The sequence below is a fragment of the Candoia aspera genome, chromosome 7, assembly GCF_035149785.1.
Source record: "Candoia aspera isolate rCanAsp1 chromosome 7, rCanAsp1.hap2, whole genome shotgun sequence".
Lineage (NCBI taxonomy): Eukaryota > Metazoa > Chordata > Lepidosauria > Squamata > Boidae > Candoia > Candoia aspera.
Genome location: NC_086159.1, coordinates 37,792,641 through 37,811,333, shown reverse-complemented (window position 1 = coordinate 37,811,333; position 18,693 = coordinate 37,792,641). Strand labels below are relative to the sequence as shown.

General features: G+C 37.1%; 1 protein-coding gene across 1 annotated transcript in view; it reads right to left on the bottom strand.

The window, feature by feature from the left end:
* Positions 1-353: 353 nt before the first annotated feature.
* DCN (decorin) overlaps positions 354-18,693 on the bottom strand; it is a 39,938-nt gene continuing 21,598 nt past the window's right edge. Inside the window, exons 4-8 of the mRNA XM_063308921.1 lie at positions 8,222-8,435; positions 5,828-5,941; positions 3,844-3,937; positions 2,777-2,915; positions 354-960 (exon numbers count right to left, since the gene is read on the bottom strand). Coding sequence (XP_063164991.1) covers positions 766-960; positions 2,777-2,915; positions 3,844-3,937; positions 5,828-5,941; positions 8,222-8,435 — 756 coding nt within the window. The 3' untranslated portion in view covers positions 354-765. The remainder of the gene's footprint in view (positions 961-2,776; positions 2,916-3,843; positions 3,938-5,827; positions 5,942-8,221; positions 8,436-18,693) is intronic.

The following is an 18,693-nucleotide window of genomic DNA, read 5'->3' as shown; positions in this document are numbered from 1 at the left end:
ACCTTCCCGCCGAAGCGGTACCTATTGATCTACTCACATTTGCATGTTTTCGAACTGCTAGGTGAGCAGGAGCTGGGACGAGCAACGGGAGCTCACCCCGCCGCGCGGTTTCGAACCGCCGACCTTCCGATCGGCAGCTCAAATTCTTATATTCTAGAAGAAGTCAGGGCCAGGAATGTATTTTGAGCTGTAGAATATTTTCCTAATCGTTCATAAATTATATGGGAAGATTTAAACATATTCAGAAAAGCAAGGCATATATTAAAATAGCATTTTAACCAAAAATATTAACAAAAGCAACATTTCTATATTGCTTATCTGTATATCAGATATTTTGATACCTGTACTTATGCTTTAAATCTTAAACAGATGGGAGTTCATTAAGACTTGGTTGATTAATTTTTTTTAGAAAAATTGTACTTTATTTCTTTTTCCTCTAAGTAATTTCTTTCTGTCACTGCAGAGTAAAAATGTGCTTTATACCATTTCTAATTATGAAAAATATTTACCCCCAAATCTCATGCACAGTGAAATATTGAAAAATCTGTTGTGCTCACCTAATGGAGAGATACCACAAACTATATTATGTGTGCTGATGAAGTAAAAACAAAGTAAATTCAACTATTTTTCTCTGGAAATTATCTCTTGGGTCTTTTACAAATATAATAATCTCCACTCTGCAGTTAAGTCTCCAATATTTGGCTTTAATAGTTACCAACAATTTTAAAAAGCAACAGGTATTTAACTGAAAACACTTTTGTGCATTTATTTGTAGTTTCCAAGTTGTATTACAGATCGTTCATAGATGCATCGGAAAGCAGATGGCTGAATTTCCCAGAATTGCACAGGGTTACTAAACAGGCTTACTCCTGAATAAGAAGCCTTTTTGCTATTGTATCCAAGAGGACAGAAATCATTTGGGCCAATGGCAGCAATTTTGTTGTTGTGAAGGTAGATAACCTGAAAAATCAGAAGCATAGAAGTTAAACAGACTGTTTTGTTGCAATCAACCAAAAAGAAAGAAAGGAAGGAAGGAAGGAAGGAAGGAAGGAAGGAAGGAAGGAAGGAAGGAAGGAAGGAAGGAAGGAAGGAAGGAAGGAAGGAAGGAAGGAAAGAAAAGAAAAGAAAAGAAAAGAAAAGAAAAGAATAATATATAAGAATATATAAATGTTTGAGTTAAAATATTTTTCAACTTCATCCATTCTCACTGCAAACAGAGCATCTGTGAACACTTGCAGTCAGTTCTTTCTGTGGAATAACAAGTAAACTTCAGTGCTTTATGTTGCTGTCTTCTGTCAGTTCCATATATTTGTACATTCCAAATACTTACTTTCCACAGATTTCCAACTATTTGAATCTTTCAGATATAGTACATAAATTTCAGATGCTAAACTCTCGCAGCTGGAACAGGGTTTCTCAACCAGGCTCCCATGGAACCCTAGGGTTCCATGAGAGGTCACTAGGGGTTCCCTGGGAGATCACAGTTTATTTTTAAAAATATTTCAAATTTTGGCAACTTCACATTAAAGAGGCAAGATTCATTCTTTATTTTTAGTTTAAAAACACTGTTAATGCATATATACAGGCCTACCCATGAAACAAATATAATAATTTTGTAACTTCTGGCCTATATTTGAGCCTGAATGTGCAGGGGTTCCCGAGGCCTGAAAAAATATTTCACAGGTTCCTCCAGGGTCAAAAGGTTGAGAAAGGCTGAGCTAGAAGATGAGAAAGCAGAAGTTCTTCTCATATTCTAATCACAGATACTTCATATCCTTCTGCATTACTCAGTGATCTGAATGTGGAGATTTTGTTAATATTGAGAGCAATAAGACGGTTTTTCATAATGGTTTTTGTGATTCTCTAAACCTCTATTAGATTGAAATACTTGTGTCTAAATATTAGTTTTACAATATAAAGTAAAATATCATCAACACTAAATACCCCAATAGATACTTCTTCCACAGGAGATTGGACTTGATGGCCTAAGTTATCCCTTCCAAATCTGTGATTCTATACGCCTTAATCATTATAATTTGACGGGAAAAAAATGATGAAATTCTCATGGTATGATGTAAGCCTTTTGTACCACCTGCAGTTACATGGTAGCAAAAGAATCTATGTAACTCATCTTTCATTATAAAATTTTCTCTCTAGCAATCTACAGTCCCCAGGGCTTCCCTACATAACTAAATCGAAAGGTATCAGATCAGGAAATACTGATAGTCGGAGAGATTGCAAAGTGATGGGGAGATGTACACCAGAAAACACCCTGCATTAAACAGACAACTAAAAAAAAAAAGCTCAAAAACACAAACTTGAAAAGAAAAGAAAATCTAAAATATGAGATAGAAAAATAGAAATGTTTCTCAAGAAAAGACGTTTTTATGCCTGTGTTCAGGCATATTTTATGTTATCTTTATAAATACAATATATAGCTATTAGTGCATGATTGTTTGCTTCCTTCTGTGAATAAACTCTGGGTTTAAGGTTCCTGTGTGAACTCCCATCTGAATACTTATCATGGACCCAGACTTACTTTCTTTCAGGTTGGTTGTTGCATTTACCATCTTCAGATCACTGCTTTCTATCACCACATGCACCATCATGTCATATTATTAAAATGGCACTTCCTCAGCCTGTCATTCTGAAGCAAAAATGCAGCATTCTTTTACACTACATATCTTTCTTAGACCTAGGTACCACTCCAATATACTGTATTTTCTCTGTGAGTTTAACATTTTTTTCTAATTATTCTCCTTATGACATACTTTACCTGTATATATTTGTGTTCTCCTAGTCCAGCAGGTACTTTGGCAAGTTCGTTGTTGTCTAAATGGAGCTCTCTCAAATGTGGCACATTGGCTAAAGATCCATTATCCACACTAGCAATGTGATTGTAACTGAGGCCAAGCCTATAAAGAGAAAAACATTGTGCTAACTATGCTAAAGCAAATGTTTGTTCCTGTATGTTCATTAAACATAATTTAACATGTTTAATGAACATACAGGAACACCCACTCCTCCTTTTTATCACTGCCCAGAGTCCCCCTTTTCAGGGGAGATGGGCAGTGATAGAAATTTGAAAAACAAATAAAATAAATAAACAACTTGAATTGTTGTGATCTTATTCTGTATTATCTGTATTTTTTTTACTATGCTATAAGTTGCTATGTGCAAAAACATTTATTCCACAGAAGCCAGATGCCCTGTGCAGAGTTTATAGGTTTATGAAGGTCCCATCAAAAGTAAGATATTTTTAAAAACTAATGCTTTACAGCATCTATGGGCTACACGTGATCCTTCCAGAACCTCTTTTGTGCTTTATAATCCACCCCAGAGTAGGAACAGACATAATATTTTGACTCTCTTTTGGAGGGAAAGTTTAATGGATAAAGTTTGTATTTTAAGCCTTACAGAACCCTCTATAGTATCACGTAAGGCCCCATCCCACCCTCGACCATTTTTTATATATCCAGATAAATAAGGAGCAAAATAGTTGTTCTAATCCTCTGCAATTTTACCCTTTAAATCCTTTCTAACTTGCACATTTTTTTAAAGTATTCATTTACTGAATTTTAGCCTACCCTGATAAAGTATTATAATAATGAAGGATAACTGTTCAAAATTAGAAGACTAGTTAATGTGGTATTTTAGGATATCATAAAATGTGTTTTCTATAGTAACTTGAATACTACTACTCTTCTGTATTTCTAATTTTCTTTGCAAACATGTTAGGCATAATCAAAACTAAAAGAGACTGTGAGTTGTTACAAAATGAGATCTGCCTTAATATACATACATACATACATACATACATAAACACATATATATAAAGCATACTTAGCCAAATTGGGAAGTTCAGATAAACTATCTGCATCAAGTTTGGTGATTTTGTTGCCATCAAGATGAAGTTCTGTCAGAGATACAGGAAGGCCTAGAATTAAAAAAAAAAATGTGTGTATATACATACATATATACATACATACATCTGCAAAATTCCTGGACAACATTTATTTGTTTGTTTATTTATTTATCATATTTCTTCACTGCCCATCTTGACTCTGGGCAGTTATATACATTATATTTTGAATTTTTGCATCATGTGGTACTGATGCATAAATCTTTTTTGCAGTTTAATTAACAGCACTTTAATATACTGTTGGCACTGAGTCACTCTGCCCTTTTCTCTTGGATACAAATTACCCTTAAGCTGACCTGCCAGTTCTTATGATAACACAGTCATGCAACAAGAAGGATCTGCTGAAATACAATGAATGAAATACATTTAAGACACCTTGAAGAATACAGTCAGAAGCATAAGTGATTTTGGGGATGACTCTTCATGTCTTTACTGTAATTAACATATACTCTTGATAAGGTCTGAAAGGATTCTCTCATATTTTCTGCTGTTAAGAAGAGTGAATTTTGGAAAGTACTGCATCACTCTTAGAATGTTTAATTTGCTAGAATGCTTAATTAGTTTGCTGTGTCTTACACCATATACCAAGTGAGGAACCAACAAATGGAGCTACAGAAGTACAAATCATCTTAATAAACACTGAAGACTGGATATATGCTATCTTGAATATAAGATTTGGTGAGGTAGGGACAAGACTGTAAGATGGATGGTCCTGAATGTGTACTCAACATATCTTTTAGTAAAGCTTGAAATTGCCTCTAGCTCATAATTATTAGTATTGTTGCCACTCTGCCAAAAACAGGGAACGTAGTTTCCTATGTTTGAATATGTATGTGGGATATATTGATATGGTATACTGTATATTGATATGGTATACTGAGTCAGTTGCAATCCTGCCTCTTGAGATATGTTGGCAAGAAACAATGAAGTTGAGACACTGAAATTGGAATACCATTCCTCTCCCAGTAAGCTATAAGTTGGGCTATGAGTTTTGAGTCTTGCAGCAACAAATCCATTTGATAAATAAATCTATAAGAAAGACTTGAAAACCAATTTAGCAACTTCCTTTTTCCCCTGCTCCATGTATTTATTTTATTTATTTTCTATTCCGTCTTTATTATTTTTATAAATAACTCAAGGTGGCAAACATACCTAACACTCCTTCCTCCTCCTATTTTCCCCACAACAACAACCCTGTGAGGTGAATTGGGCTGAGAGAGAGGGACTGGCCCAAGATCACCCAGCCGGCTTTCATGCCTAAGGTGGGACTAGACCTCACAGTCTCCTGGTTTCTAACCCATTGCCTTAACCACTAGACCAAACTGGCTCTCTTAGAATTGGACCTGCAGGTTATCTACTCACAACAAATAGACTGGAAATGCACATATTGCAAAGATTCAGTGAAGTTGTCAAGAAGCCTATGTTCTCATCCCCCCTATGGAATTCCAGTCTTTCACCAGGGCTACTCTATTTAATAGTCATGGAAGCATTCTCTGCATCAATGTTTTTTTTTCATTCCTTCACCTGCTGCCATAGGGGTAAATGGCAACCATTTCTTGATAGGAGGAGGAAAAAGAATTATACAAAGATAACAATGAACTCAAAACATTAGGAAAACAAAAGGGTGAACATATATGTCCTTTATATTATGCCATTGTTTTGCAAGAAAACTCTTCCCTTAAATTGAGAATACAAAATATCCAAATATCAATTGAAGTTACTATTAAGATTCAAATGCATTTTCCTAATTTCGGAACATCAAGGTTTTCTCACATGACAAATTCCTTACACTCAGACATCTTTTATTTTATATGTTATTTTAAAACAACAACAAAAATTGAAATATAGATAAGCGGGGTACTTCAGTGCTGATGTTCCACATAACCTCTAAAACAGTGATTTTACCTTTAGGAACAGTAGTTACATTTGTGTCTGAAATACGGAGGTAGGAGAGCTTCTTCATCCCTTGAAAGGCTCCGTTTTCAATCCCTGAACTTTTTAATGGATTGGTGCCCAATTCTAAAATACATTAGGAAAACAACAAAAACAAGTAGTATACTGGTTATAGAATCACCAACACAAAATTATATAATATACTAATTCTAACTCTTCTGTAATTGTGTTCAGTCAATTTTGCTATAGTTAAGGAAAACCAGTGCAGTTAACTGTTGTTGTATCTCTATGAAATTATTCTTGATTTTGAAGGAAATTGATAAAAGACAATAGCATTCAGACTGTAGACATCTATTAGAGTTTTCCTTTACCTTATAGTATTTTCTGATTTTTAGCAAGTATGAAGTGCTATTAATTAAAAATAAATAGAATGTTTATTGGCAAGCTTAAAAAGTGAAATAGTTCTATTGATCTAATGTGTGGAGTAGTTGTCAATTAGCTACCAAGCCAAGTCAAACTGTTGATTTCAATACTTAGGGCCCAGAACCAGGAGACCTGAAAGACTGTCCCTCCTGCTACTGGCCGGGTAGATTGCTAAGATTATCTGAAGATGTTGTTTGGGTCTGGTGACAACTCCAAACTGCTATCTTGTGATCAGTCAGAATGGTTTTCCCCTAGAAAATTTCTAAGGCCCCAGTGGTTTCATCTTTTAGGTGTCTGTTAAATGCAGGTCTTCACCCAGGTCTTCCTTTTATGAATGTTATGTGAACCATTTTTATTGTTTTTATTCCCCTCACTTTTTAAATTATGTCATTTTTCTACATTTGTAATGTGAAGACATCGTCAAGCTTTGTAATAGTAGAAAGTAGTAAACAAAAATATTAAACAAAGAAATAAATAAAAGTATTTCCTGTAACTCTTGCTTTGATTTTTCTTTTTTACCTATCACTTTAAATTCAAATATTACTAGCAAAACAGAATATCTCTTTGTTGATGTTCATTCCTCTGGTTCTTGAATTGGTAGACAATTTAGGATGTGATGGATTGATTCCCCTACCTTCATTTACCTTCATTTACCTTTATCATTTGCCAGTGAGAAAAACTGCTACTAATTACTTCCCTTAACATGTGGTAGAGGGGAGTTGGGTGAATGTGGGCAGGTGCCTGGGACGGAGGCTTTAGCCAGTTTTCCAGTTTCCTGAGTGACAAGTCACTGGCATGGAAGTGCTCTATTCTGGTAACCTAGCAGGTTTGTGAAGATAGTTCTGTCAATCGTCTGGAAGACCATGTCCAAAAATAGCACAGCTAATAGTCTGGTAGAGTGGATGGGGAATGCTGAAGCAGGAAGAAAACCACATGGTGCATCAACTTATTTGGTAGACTTGCGTTCAGAAGTAGCCCAAGTGACAAAAGCCAAGTATGGCAGAAGAGTTTCATGGAGCATCAGAGGCATTCCCACCTTTTATAGTGCTCCTCTGCTGACACTGTGGTCTGTCACTTGGGCTGGAAGGATTGAAATTGGCAGAAACAGTTTAAAATCTGTAATGTTTTCATTTGGGATAAATCTGGCAACATATATAAAACTCATATTCCTGGTTTAGATAAACCCCTTGTGTAGAGAGTCCTGTTTTTTAAACACAGGTCTATTGCTCTTTCAAAACATGGCAAACCATGTATTTGAAAACAAGTTTAATGCTCTTCTAGGATAACTCTAGAGGTGCGCATATACGGAAACTGTGTAATGCCTAAATGACAGTTTGCAGACTGCTGGTTAGGCATTCTGTGCGCCTATGTCTCTGCAGAAGGTGCCAGATTCCCATACAGCTAAAGCCAAACTGGCCATCTAGAGAAGGGCATGCCTGCAGCAGCCAAAAATGGCCAATGAAAACTGAGGATAACTCTGCCCTGAGTGCATGATAGGATCACCAAGGAACATTTGTATGATAAATCTTTCAGGAGAAAGATACTGGAAAGATACTTCTTTAAAACCAGAAAAGCTAAAGACAAAAGTAAGCTTCTTCCATAGTGGGTTGGGAGTTGATGAAGACTGTATCACATGAACATCCTTTAGAAATGTTTAGTGGATTATTTATTTATTACATTTATATCCCAATGCAATCTAAAACATCTTTTGGTAATGTAATGCAATGTAAGATACAATTAACCATCAATTTATTGACCTCAGCATGAACCATACTACATATCTAATTACATTTTCTCATTTTTTTTTCATGCTGAACTATTCATTATGACATAATTACTTAATTCTCTTTGGAGAGTTTACCTTAACAGTCCAACGAAGATGCTGAAATGAAGTTTGGATTTTGTCAAATTTCAATAATATTTTGTATTTTACCAACTAAAAAGTTCCTCTTATAAACTTTATTTATAAGTAGTGGTGCATACCTATGACAATCACATTATTCAGTCCACTGAAGACAGCTTTCTTTAATTTGACAATATCATTTTCATGTGCACGCAGTTCCTGCAAACTTTTTGGCATGTTTTCTGGAAGTTCCTTCAAGTTGTTTTTGGAAAGATAAAGTCTCTCCAGTTTCTTGAGTGGAGAAAAAGCTCCAGGGCTGATTTTGCTGATTTTGTTGTTAACAAGGATCAATGCCTGGATAGTAAAGTAGGATAGTTGTTAATGCCAGACAGGAAACATACTATCAGGAGCAAGATTATAAACATTCACCAGAATGCTTGTATGCTAATCTCTCAGTGGCCTGTTTTGAATTTTATTTTTGAAGTACATGTTGGCAGTGCTAGTTTTATGCAGCCAGTATTTATTTGAGAGCATAATGAAATGTGGTTTGGCTGAAATTTTAAAATGGCTGCCAATAGAGTGGGAGAAATACTTGGATTGTGGCATAAAGAAAGGAGCTTTAACTGTGCCCTGACTCTGTCTCTATCAGACTCACCAAGTTTTCTATGAAAGAAGGATACAAAAATCTGCAGAGAAACCATACTTAGCATGTTAAGTGGGAAATTGCATAAACTATTGTGATGAGAGCTCAAATTCAATTATAGCCTACTCAGTAAGACCCTGAAAACAAAGGGCACATCCAGATAACCAGTCTTTTGAATCCATTTTAAAACACACCTAAAATTGAACCAGGCTGTTTTGATTTTTTTTCAAATATCCAATGGTGTTATCCTATTAACTCAGAAGCTCATCACTATTGAATTGGTGTCGGCTGTGAAAGCCTGCAGGCTGTGAAAGCTTTCATCAATATATTTTCAAATATGTTTCAGATATTTGGCTGGTTGGGCCTGTGAGAAACAACAGTGAAGAAATGAGAGACTTGAACAGGGATGTCTGAGCCATAGGGGAAGAGATGTACCTCTGTGCATGGAGTGATGGGTTATCACCCATCTCTCTCCCTCTTTATTGTGGTGGGGAGGAGAAAAACTGCTGAAAGTAGAATGCTTCCCCTCCCTTCTCAAATATCTAATCCCTAGCCATTTTGTGAATGCTGGTATGCCAGGTAATAAAGGATCTTTAACTTGGCTGGACATGGGTATCTTTCTCCTTCCTCATCTGTTACCTTTAAAGAACATTTCTCCATCAGTATAACTAACAATTGAAGTAGATCACAACTGCTCACAAAGTCAAGTCCCTGATGACAATATAATCTGAACCCCACAGGGCTAATCTCAAACCAAAACTGGGACTTCTAAGTCAGCCTCTCTCTGCACAATGAATGTTTACATGACTGAATTAGGCTTCATGTTGAAGTCCAAATGTATATAAGAAATTCCAGACCAATTACAATTTTTGAATGATGAAACAAAATGTTTCTGTAGAAAATTAATTAATTAATTGATGTTAAGGCTCAATGCATCTGAGTCTGAATGAAGGTGCATTTGTAGCTGAGAAATATATTGCTGAAATTGCCATGACGGTTCAGTTGAGACAAATTCAGGATCCAAGTCCTAATATCAGCAGTGAATTGAAGTATGTGCACACTTTTCTTCCCGACTGAACAGCTACATCTTAAACAATTTTCTTATATAATTATGGCACTTCCCTGGGCACAGTTTTTACTACTTCCACCCCTCAATCCCTTACAAAACTAGTTTGAAGCTGAACTTTGATCATCTTCACTTCTGCCAGTTTTGAAACACTGAGAAAATCCAGGACACACCATGACTGAATTGGTTTTTCCTCTAGCAAACTAATAAGAACATTTAAAAACTGGGTCTTAAAGATTGCCCTGTCTTCTGAGCTACAGCAGTTACTGGAGTAACAAAAATCACCTTGTTATCTCACAAACTCACACATACTGTAAGATTACATAAATTGTGACTGTACACCCTTCCCTTTTTTGTGTACGTACTGTACAGTTGGCAGAAAACAAAAACAAAAAACTACCACCTCCACAACAACGTTACGTTTGTGAAAGTGCCCTACCTTCTGTTTCTTTTGAAAAGCCTCAGCTAATGTGATGCTGAAAGGCTAGCATGGGACCATTTTTGTTACCCAGATGCTTTTCACAAAGCTTGAATAATGTAGATTGCAGTGAAAATCTCTATGTGTATGGGAGGGTGGGGGCAGGGGGAGAAAGGAAAGGGTCACTTGACTCCAAGTGGAAATGCATTATCCACATCTTCTCCTTGGTTGGATACATGATAGTCCACTCTAACAACTGTATTGCTTTTATTTGTTCCTTTCCTCAAACTCAGGGATGTTCTAACAGCCTTACCAAATTCATTCACTTGGATTTCTGAGCTGAGCTGTAGATAAGTATAGATTTAGATGATGTAGTTGATGTAGATGAAGATATATAGGTATTATTTCTGTTCTTTTCTTTTTGAACATATTTGTTTCCTACATTTGCTATGTTCCTATCATAGACTTCATCCCCCAAGTCTTTGCTATATCTATTAAATCATATTTTCTCATTTTACTTATTTCCCATACTAAGATTGTACTCATATTAAGTGCAATCATGGGGTAATATTCTTTCTGTCATTTAATATAGCATATAATTTTACAGAATAATCTAGTAGATTGCAAAATTATTCTAAGCCGTAGATTTCAGCATCTTCCTTTTGTTCTACTCCCTTCCTGCAGTATATTGTGCAGTTAAATAATTCTCTTCCCCATACTATACTTAATATTTCAAATTTCCCTGCCTCTTTTCTAGCCTCCCTATTCACAAGTATATTTGTTGCATAATTCTCTGCCCCTTAACTTTTCATCCCTGTTTCATTCCTGGGAAAATTTGCACTAGGTGACAGGCTCCACAGCTGGGGCTGGCAAACAGGTCTCCAAACATGTAATCTGTAATTCAGCTCTCAGATAAATTTGGCAGAAGACTCACAGATCTGACTTGACTACATCAGAATCTATCCTGCAGACAAGAATGAAATATCAAGTCCAGCAGTTGATTGCCCACTACAGTCCAAAGAAGACAGATACTTACATATTTACACTTCAGACTTTAAGCTCTTTGAATTAATGCATGCTTATCAGGTTGCTTGGTAGCCTTGGGAAGCAGCTGAGATATGTTTAAATATTGGCTCTCCTAGGCCTGAGAACCACTGCTTTCTACATTATCCTTATATTGGTGCTGAATCCAGGAAAGTTTTGTCCTAAAGGAGTCATTTTGTCCTATCTCTCTTCCAAAATAACTCTTTACAGACTTTGGTTGACATAAATACTCTGAAGGAGTGATCTGTCAGAAAGTGAAGTTAAATGAGCCCTAGATATTTATTTATTTATTTATACAATTTACATGGCTACTCATGTAACATGTATACATAACCGTCAGCAACTAACAAAAAACAACAAATAATACATTAAAGAACCCCTCAAGCATAAAACCAAAATAATAAAAAATACAACCATAATACATTAACCAAGGCATCATAGCAAGCTTCCAACAAACTGTATCAATATTGAGCTCAACAAACATCCTGGATCAGTGGCTGGAGGAAGAGGCTTCACATCCTTCCAGAAGGCCAACAGGGTCAAGGCCCTCTGGATCTCAGGGTGAAGGGAGGTTGTTCCATAGCATAGGTGCTACAACAGAGAAGGGGCATCTCCTAGGTCCTACCACATGACACTTTTTGATAGAAGGGACCTGGAGTATACCCACCATGTCAGATCTGGTGGTAGGGAAGAGGCAGTCTTACAAATAATATAGCCCCATGCCATGTAGGGCTTTAAAAGTGATAATCAGGACTTTGAATTGTACCTTGGAAGCATAGTGGGAGCCAGTGCAGCTCCAGCAGCAATGATGTAGTCTAGGCAAACTTTGGTGCTCCTGAAATGGTGTATAACACTATGTTCAGGACCAGCTGAAGCTTCTGAATGTTCTTCAACAGCAGCCCACATAGACCACATTGTAGAACTCCAGCTGGGAAGACTAAGACATGAGCGACTGAGAGCAGAACCTCCCAGTCCAACTGATGCACAAGATGGATTTGTGCAAAAGCCCCCCTAGCCATGGCTGCCACCTGCTATTTGAGTAGGACTCATAAGTCCCCCATATCTTCAAACAAAAATGTAGGAATTACTGAAATACTAGCATAACAGTTTAAGGAAATGTTGCCTATGATTTATAAGCAGATATGGAAAATGCAGTGGTGGTCAAGAGACTGGAAAATAGCTATTTCTATTCCAATTTTAAATAAGGACGGTGCTAAATAGCACTCAAATTACCAAATAATTGTACTTATCTCACATGCTATTAAGATAATGCAGAAGATTTTCCAATCCAGATTTCCAAAGACGTGGAATGAGAACTGCCAGATGTATAAACTGTTGGCATTTCTTTGTTTTTGCTCTGACCAAGCCACTAGGTTACCATGGTAATTGAGTACTTTCTTAAGTATCGGCAGGGTGAAGAGGTCGAATTGTCCTCAGTTTGGGTGTTAAAAGCTGCATTGCCTGTGGGAGGGCAGCTTGCCTGGGTTTGTTTAGTTTCGCTTTTGTAGCCTTACAGCCCAGTTCCTCCCAGTCCTCTCTGAGCACATGTGAATGCACAGGTTGTAAAATATGTTTTTGTGATTTCTGTAAATACATTTATTTTTATAGAAATGCCTGGTGTGTGTGATTGTTCTGATCTCTTGGGCCAAATGCTTTCCAGCACACTCTGACAGGTTATAGGCCCAGTAAGCAGCCCAGTAAACCCCAGAGAGAGCAAAGAGATAAGCTCCACACCTCATGCACATTTTAAAGGCAGGTAGCAAAGACCTGTGAAGATTTTCTTTGGAGCTGCCTGGAGATTTTCCAGCCACTGCTGGAAGGACAAGGAAGCAAGATGAGGTGACTTGAAAAAGAAGGAAGAAGCCATGGCTGCCTCCCAGCCCTCAGCAATGCCTCTGGAATGGCTATCAGAGACCAACAACTTGAATTGGGCCCTGAAGTTGGAAATGTATCTTTGCAGAGAGAATCTTTGGCTGCCAATTGGTGAGCAAACCCCTCAAAATCCCAGTGCTGAATGGCTTAGACAGGATGAGTGGGCTAGAGCCACCATTATCCTGGGAGTTGAGGACAATCAGCTAGTGCATGTGAGAGGCATGCAGTCTGAAAAGCAGCAGATCCTTTGAGAGACTTATATGTAAAGGCACCAGCAGGGAGTAAAGTTACCCTGACAAAAAAGCTGTACAAAGCCTACCTAGCAGAAGGAGATAGCCTTCCTGAGCACCTGCATTATATTCAGCAGCTGTTTGTTGAGTTGCAGGAGAGAGGAATGGAATTTACACCTCTCACAAAATCCTATATCCTGCTTTCCTCATTGAATGAAACATGGGACACACTGATTTGTACCCTGGAGGCTATGCCTGAAGCAGACTTACCCCGTTGTATGTTACACAGCGCTTACTCACTGAATGGGAGAAGAGAGAGGAAAGATCCCCCCCATCTCTTCTGGAAAGCTGCAGGACCAGAAAGCAAGGGAAAAGAAGGGAAAAGAAGCTGGGGCTAAAACACTAGCCAGCCAGTGATGTTTCAACTGTGGTTCAGCTGGAAATTTGCAGAAAGACTGTGCCTTGAGACCCAAGAGTAGAAAGACAGAGAAGAAGAACACAAGGACAACACAGAAGAAGGCTCTTCAGACAACCCAAATTGCACAGGTTGCTGAGAAGGGTAATTCTGATGTATGGGTGTTAGATTCTGGGGCCAATTGTCGTTTATGTAATTGCAAAAGTTATTTCGTGTCACTTCTAAAACTGACAGACAAAGTATATATTTGGCTGATGGGTCTGTGACCAAAATTATGGGACAAGGTGACTTGTATTTATCCTGCTTGGGAGAAACTGAAAGGTGTGTTGTATGTTCCAAATCTACAGTCAAACCTTTTATCTGTGGCACAATTAGCTGCAACAGGGTATGTCATAACATTTGAAAAATGGTTGTGAGATACGTAAAAATGGAAAATGGTGTGCTACTGGTATGTTAAAAGACTCCTTGTACATTGTGCAAAATGCAAGGAAGCCAAGCTGCAAGGCTGCAGTTGGCAACACTCCAACTCATGACCAATGTGTACACCTGATGCACAGGAGATTTGGTCATGCTAATTTCAGGTATATAGCACAAATGCCACAATTGTGTGCTGACCTGAAGATAAAACCCTGTGGCAAATACTTAGACAGTGTAGTTTGCAAAGAGTGCAAAACACTAAAAGCTCCTGTGAGTAAGCACATGACAGAGTTACAACTAGACCTTTGGAAATTGTACACTCTGACATTATTGGTCCTTTTGCTCCAAGTCTTGGACAAGCAAGGTATGCAATGACCATCATTGATGATTTCTCAAGATACACATTTATCTACATCTTAAAACACAAAGATGAAGTGTTTTTGAAATTCAAAAGTTTTGTGACATGGGCCTGTATCTGCACTCCAATGTGATAGAGGAGGAGAGTACCTTTTTCACAAATTCAAAAGGTTCCTAGCTGAAAAGGGGATAAAACAAATTCTAACCCTTACACCCCTCAGCAAAATGGTGTTGCTGAAAGAAAGGGCAGAACTTTGCAAAATGCAATGGAATGTGTGCTTAAAGATTCCAGGTTATCGTTCAGATTTTGGGCAGATGGAATATCCACTGCCTGTTATGTACAAAACAGATTGTATAACTCTGTGATTCAGGACACTCCATTCCATGTGTTTTATGGTGTGAAACCAAAGGTAAACCATTTTAGAGTGTTTGGTAGTACTGCATGGGTTCATATTCCAAAACAACAGAGAAAGAAAGAAGACCCCACAACAAAGAAAGCCATCTTTGTTGGCTATGAACAAAGCCAGAGGAGCTACAGGTTCATAATGGGAGAGAAATTAGTAATTAGCAAAAGCACTTCTTTTGCTGAGCAAAACTGGGGGAGATTAAATTCTAGCTCTCCAGTTGATCTAACAACAAAACAGCAAGGATTTGCTGATAGTGATCTTTTGCCTGATGAGGACATTAAGCCAGAAGAGCAAACTGAAGATCTGTCTGATGAGACAGATGCTTCTCAGGAAAGTGATAGGAGTCAAAATTTAAGCCCTGTATTATCTCGCAGATCTCAGAGGAGTAATAAAGGCGTTCTTCCATCACGTTTTCAGGCTGAAACAGTAAAGGCTTTTCACATATTCACAGGACCTGAGTCCTTAGAACAAGTGAATACTTTACCACCTGAGATTGCACAAAATTGGCATTCTGCCATGCAACAGGAGTTAGCATCCTTGAAGGAAAATAAAACATGGAAACTGGTAAATCTACCTCCCAATGAACACTGCCTAGGTTGTAGGTGGGTTTTCAAACTGAAAAGGGATGCTGATGGCAAAATCCAAAAATATAAAGCAAGGTTGGTTGCAGAAGGGTTCAAAGAAAGATTTAGACTTTGACAAGACTTTTGCACCAGTTACTAAAGGTGAATCAATTAGATTAGTGTTAAAAATTGCTGCACTCAAAGGAATGTCAGTTCACCACTATGATATTCAAAGTGCATTTCTCTATGGTGATTTAGACCACAAATTATACATGCAGCAACCCCCTGGCTATGAAAAACTGCAAAAGTCAATCTATGGATTAAAACAGGCTGCTAGATCCTGGAACCAAAAATTAGATGAAAAACTGCAGAATTTTGGTTTTGAAAAAGGAAAAGCAGATCCATGTGTATATGTGTAGAAAGACAAACAAGGCTGTAAGTATCTGTGCATTTATGTTGATGATTTGCTGCTTTTCACATCAACAGAAAAACAAAGGCTTGATTTTGAAGGCTGCATGAAAAACCATTTCACATTAAAAAGCCTTTGAACAGTAACAAATTACCTAGGCTTGGAAATACACAGAGAGAAGGATGGTAGCTTTCTGTTAAGCCAACGTAGTAAAATTCAAAAGCTCCTACAGGATTTTAACATACAGAGTTGAAAAAGAAAATTGGTTTGTATCTTACTCCTTAGCAAAACAAAGGGGAGTGTTGGCCACTAGGTTACCATGGTAATTGAGTACTTTCTTAAGAATCAGCAGGGTGAAGAGGTCAAACTTAATTGTCCTCAGTTTGGGTGTTAATAGCTGCATTGCCCAGGGGAGGGCAGCTTGCCTGGGCTTGTTTAGTTTCGCTTTTGTAGCCTTGCAGCCCAGTTCCTCCCAGTCCTCTCTGAGCATGTGTGAATGCACAGCTTGTAAAATATGTTTTTGTGCTTTCTGTAAATACATTTATTTTTATAGAAATGCCTGGTGTGTGTGATTTTTCTGATCTCTTGGGCCAAACACTCTCCAGCACACTCTGACATAAACTTAAATCAGAAGAGGCAGGACCGCATTGCTAACAAGCAGTATATAGTGAAAAGGTAAGAAAATCCCCAAACAACATTATTTTGCTTTATTCATTACAGAGAGGTTTTCAACTGGGTAAACCCCACAAACTGTGTTTAGTTCTTAAAAACTATCTATTGAAGAATTTGTATGATGTCCACAACACAATAGTTAGAAACAGACTATGGAGCAACCAAAAGGTTCAAAATTGGGAAAGGCATACCCCAAGAATGTATGCTGTCACCTTATTTCTTTCTTATTTAACTTATATGCAGAAGATATCATGAGAAATACTAGACTAGAAGAAATTGAAATTGAAATTGCTGGCAGAAACAATAACAACCTCAGTTACACTGATATCTTTCTGATAGTTGGAAGTGAGGGAAACCTTAATGAAACTCTTGTAGGTGAAAAAAGAGAATGCGAACATTGTTATGCAGCCTAAAAACAATAACAAAGATTATGTCAACTCCATTGCAAACAGAGAAAAATAACAGACTTTTTCTTCCTAGGCTTAGAAGGATACATGATAACTGTATCCATGAAATAGAGAGATGCTACTTGGAAGAAAGACTATGACAGATCTAGACAAAATATTAAAATGCAGAAATATCATACTGAGAATAGTACACATTGTCAAGACTATGATTTTCCAGTTGTAATATATGGCTATGAAAACTGGATTATCAGAAAAACCGAATGAAGAAAAAAAAATACGCCTTTGACTTGTGCTGCTGAAGAAAACAATTGAGAATACCTTGGACTAGAAGAAGAACAAATCATTCCATACTAGATAAAATAAAGCCAGACAGCTCACTGGTAGCATGAAAATTGAAACTAGCACTTAAACATTTTAAATCTACAAAGTTAAGGCAAGAACAATTTGGAGAATAGAGTTAAGGCAATTAAAAAAAAAAAAAAGACAACACAGCTAGATGTTATCACTGCTAACACAAGTATGAGAAAAGAATTCAGACAATCCTGGTGAAATATATCCATTCAGTCACAAACAGTTGGAAACAACTGGCAATAGGAGGAACCAATCATTCAAATCAAATTTATTTAATTATGGTCAACGACAGCAAGGTAAAAAACACAAAAGCAATGACAAAATACAGCAATGAGTCATATACAACCTAAATGTTAAGACTTAAAAAATTGAAAAGAGGAAAAATTAAAATAATGTACAAGAAACAAACATATAAACATAACATAAAACAGAAACAGAATAAACACAGATAATTTTTTTAAAAAATTAAAAAAAAAGTTGCACAGTATCATCACTCCAAGTTTAGGAGATCGTATGCCTTCTTATGGAAATCCCTACAGAACTTGGCAGAAACTTAGCAACTCTCTTGGTGATGGGAGATTCTGAACTGCAAGCAGGAAGCAAACTTCCTCTCACTCATGACAGCTTTGCTATTGTTAGGAGACGGTAAAGGCATACCTACCCAAAAGTTAATGTTGAAAGGGCAGTGGAAGAATACAGGAGATGGGGCTTGAAGTTCACTGGGACCACAAGGATAGCATCATTCAGTGATTGAATAACAGCAACATGTGAGCAAAATCATCCAGTCAGGAGCAGGATGAATTTACTATCCTTGTCTCTCATGTTCACTTCTACACTCTTTGTAACAACCATAACCACAAAAGGCAACCAGATATATACACAGCATTCACTTATACAGAACAGCTCATTTGCTTTCCCTTTCTAGTAAATTAATGAGGGATTGAGGCTTGCATATAAATCTAGAAACTGCCACGTAAATCTCAATGCTACTGTTTCCATTTACCTATTTCCTAATTATACACTTCAGGATTGCAAGAACAGCTTTGAAATATTTGGGGAACAATACTTTTTCATGGACAAAGCTCCTTTATTTATTATTCTAACCAGTGTAGTACAGCTGCAAAACATTTTCATTCACTAAATGCATCATCTTGTTTGCAAGAGTGGAAAAACAGATGGCTCCTCTCTTTATGCTTTGATTTTTAGCCATTGGAAATTTTTTCGTCATTAATTATACACCAGATATCTGTAAAACTAGCACAAGTTAAAGAAAAGAACATTAATGGAAATCCAAACATTCTAAACAGCTGCAGGGAAAAAAAGTGAGGTGGGAAAGTGTCA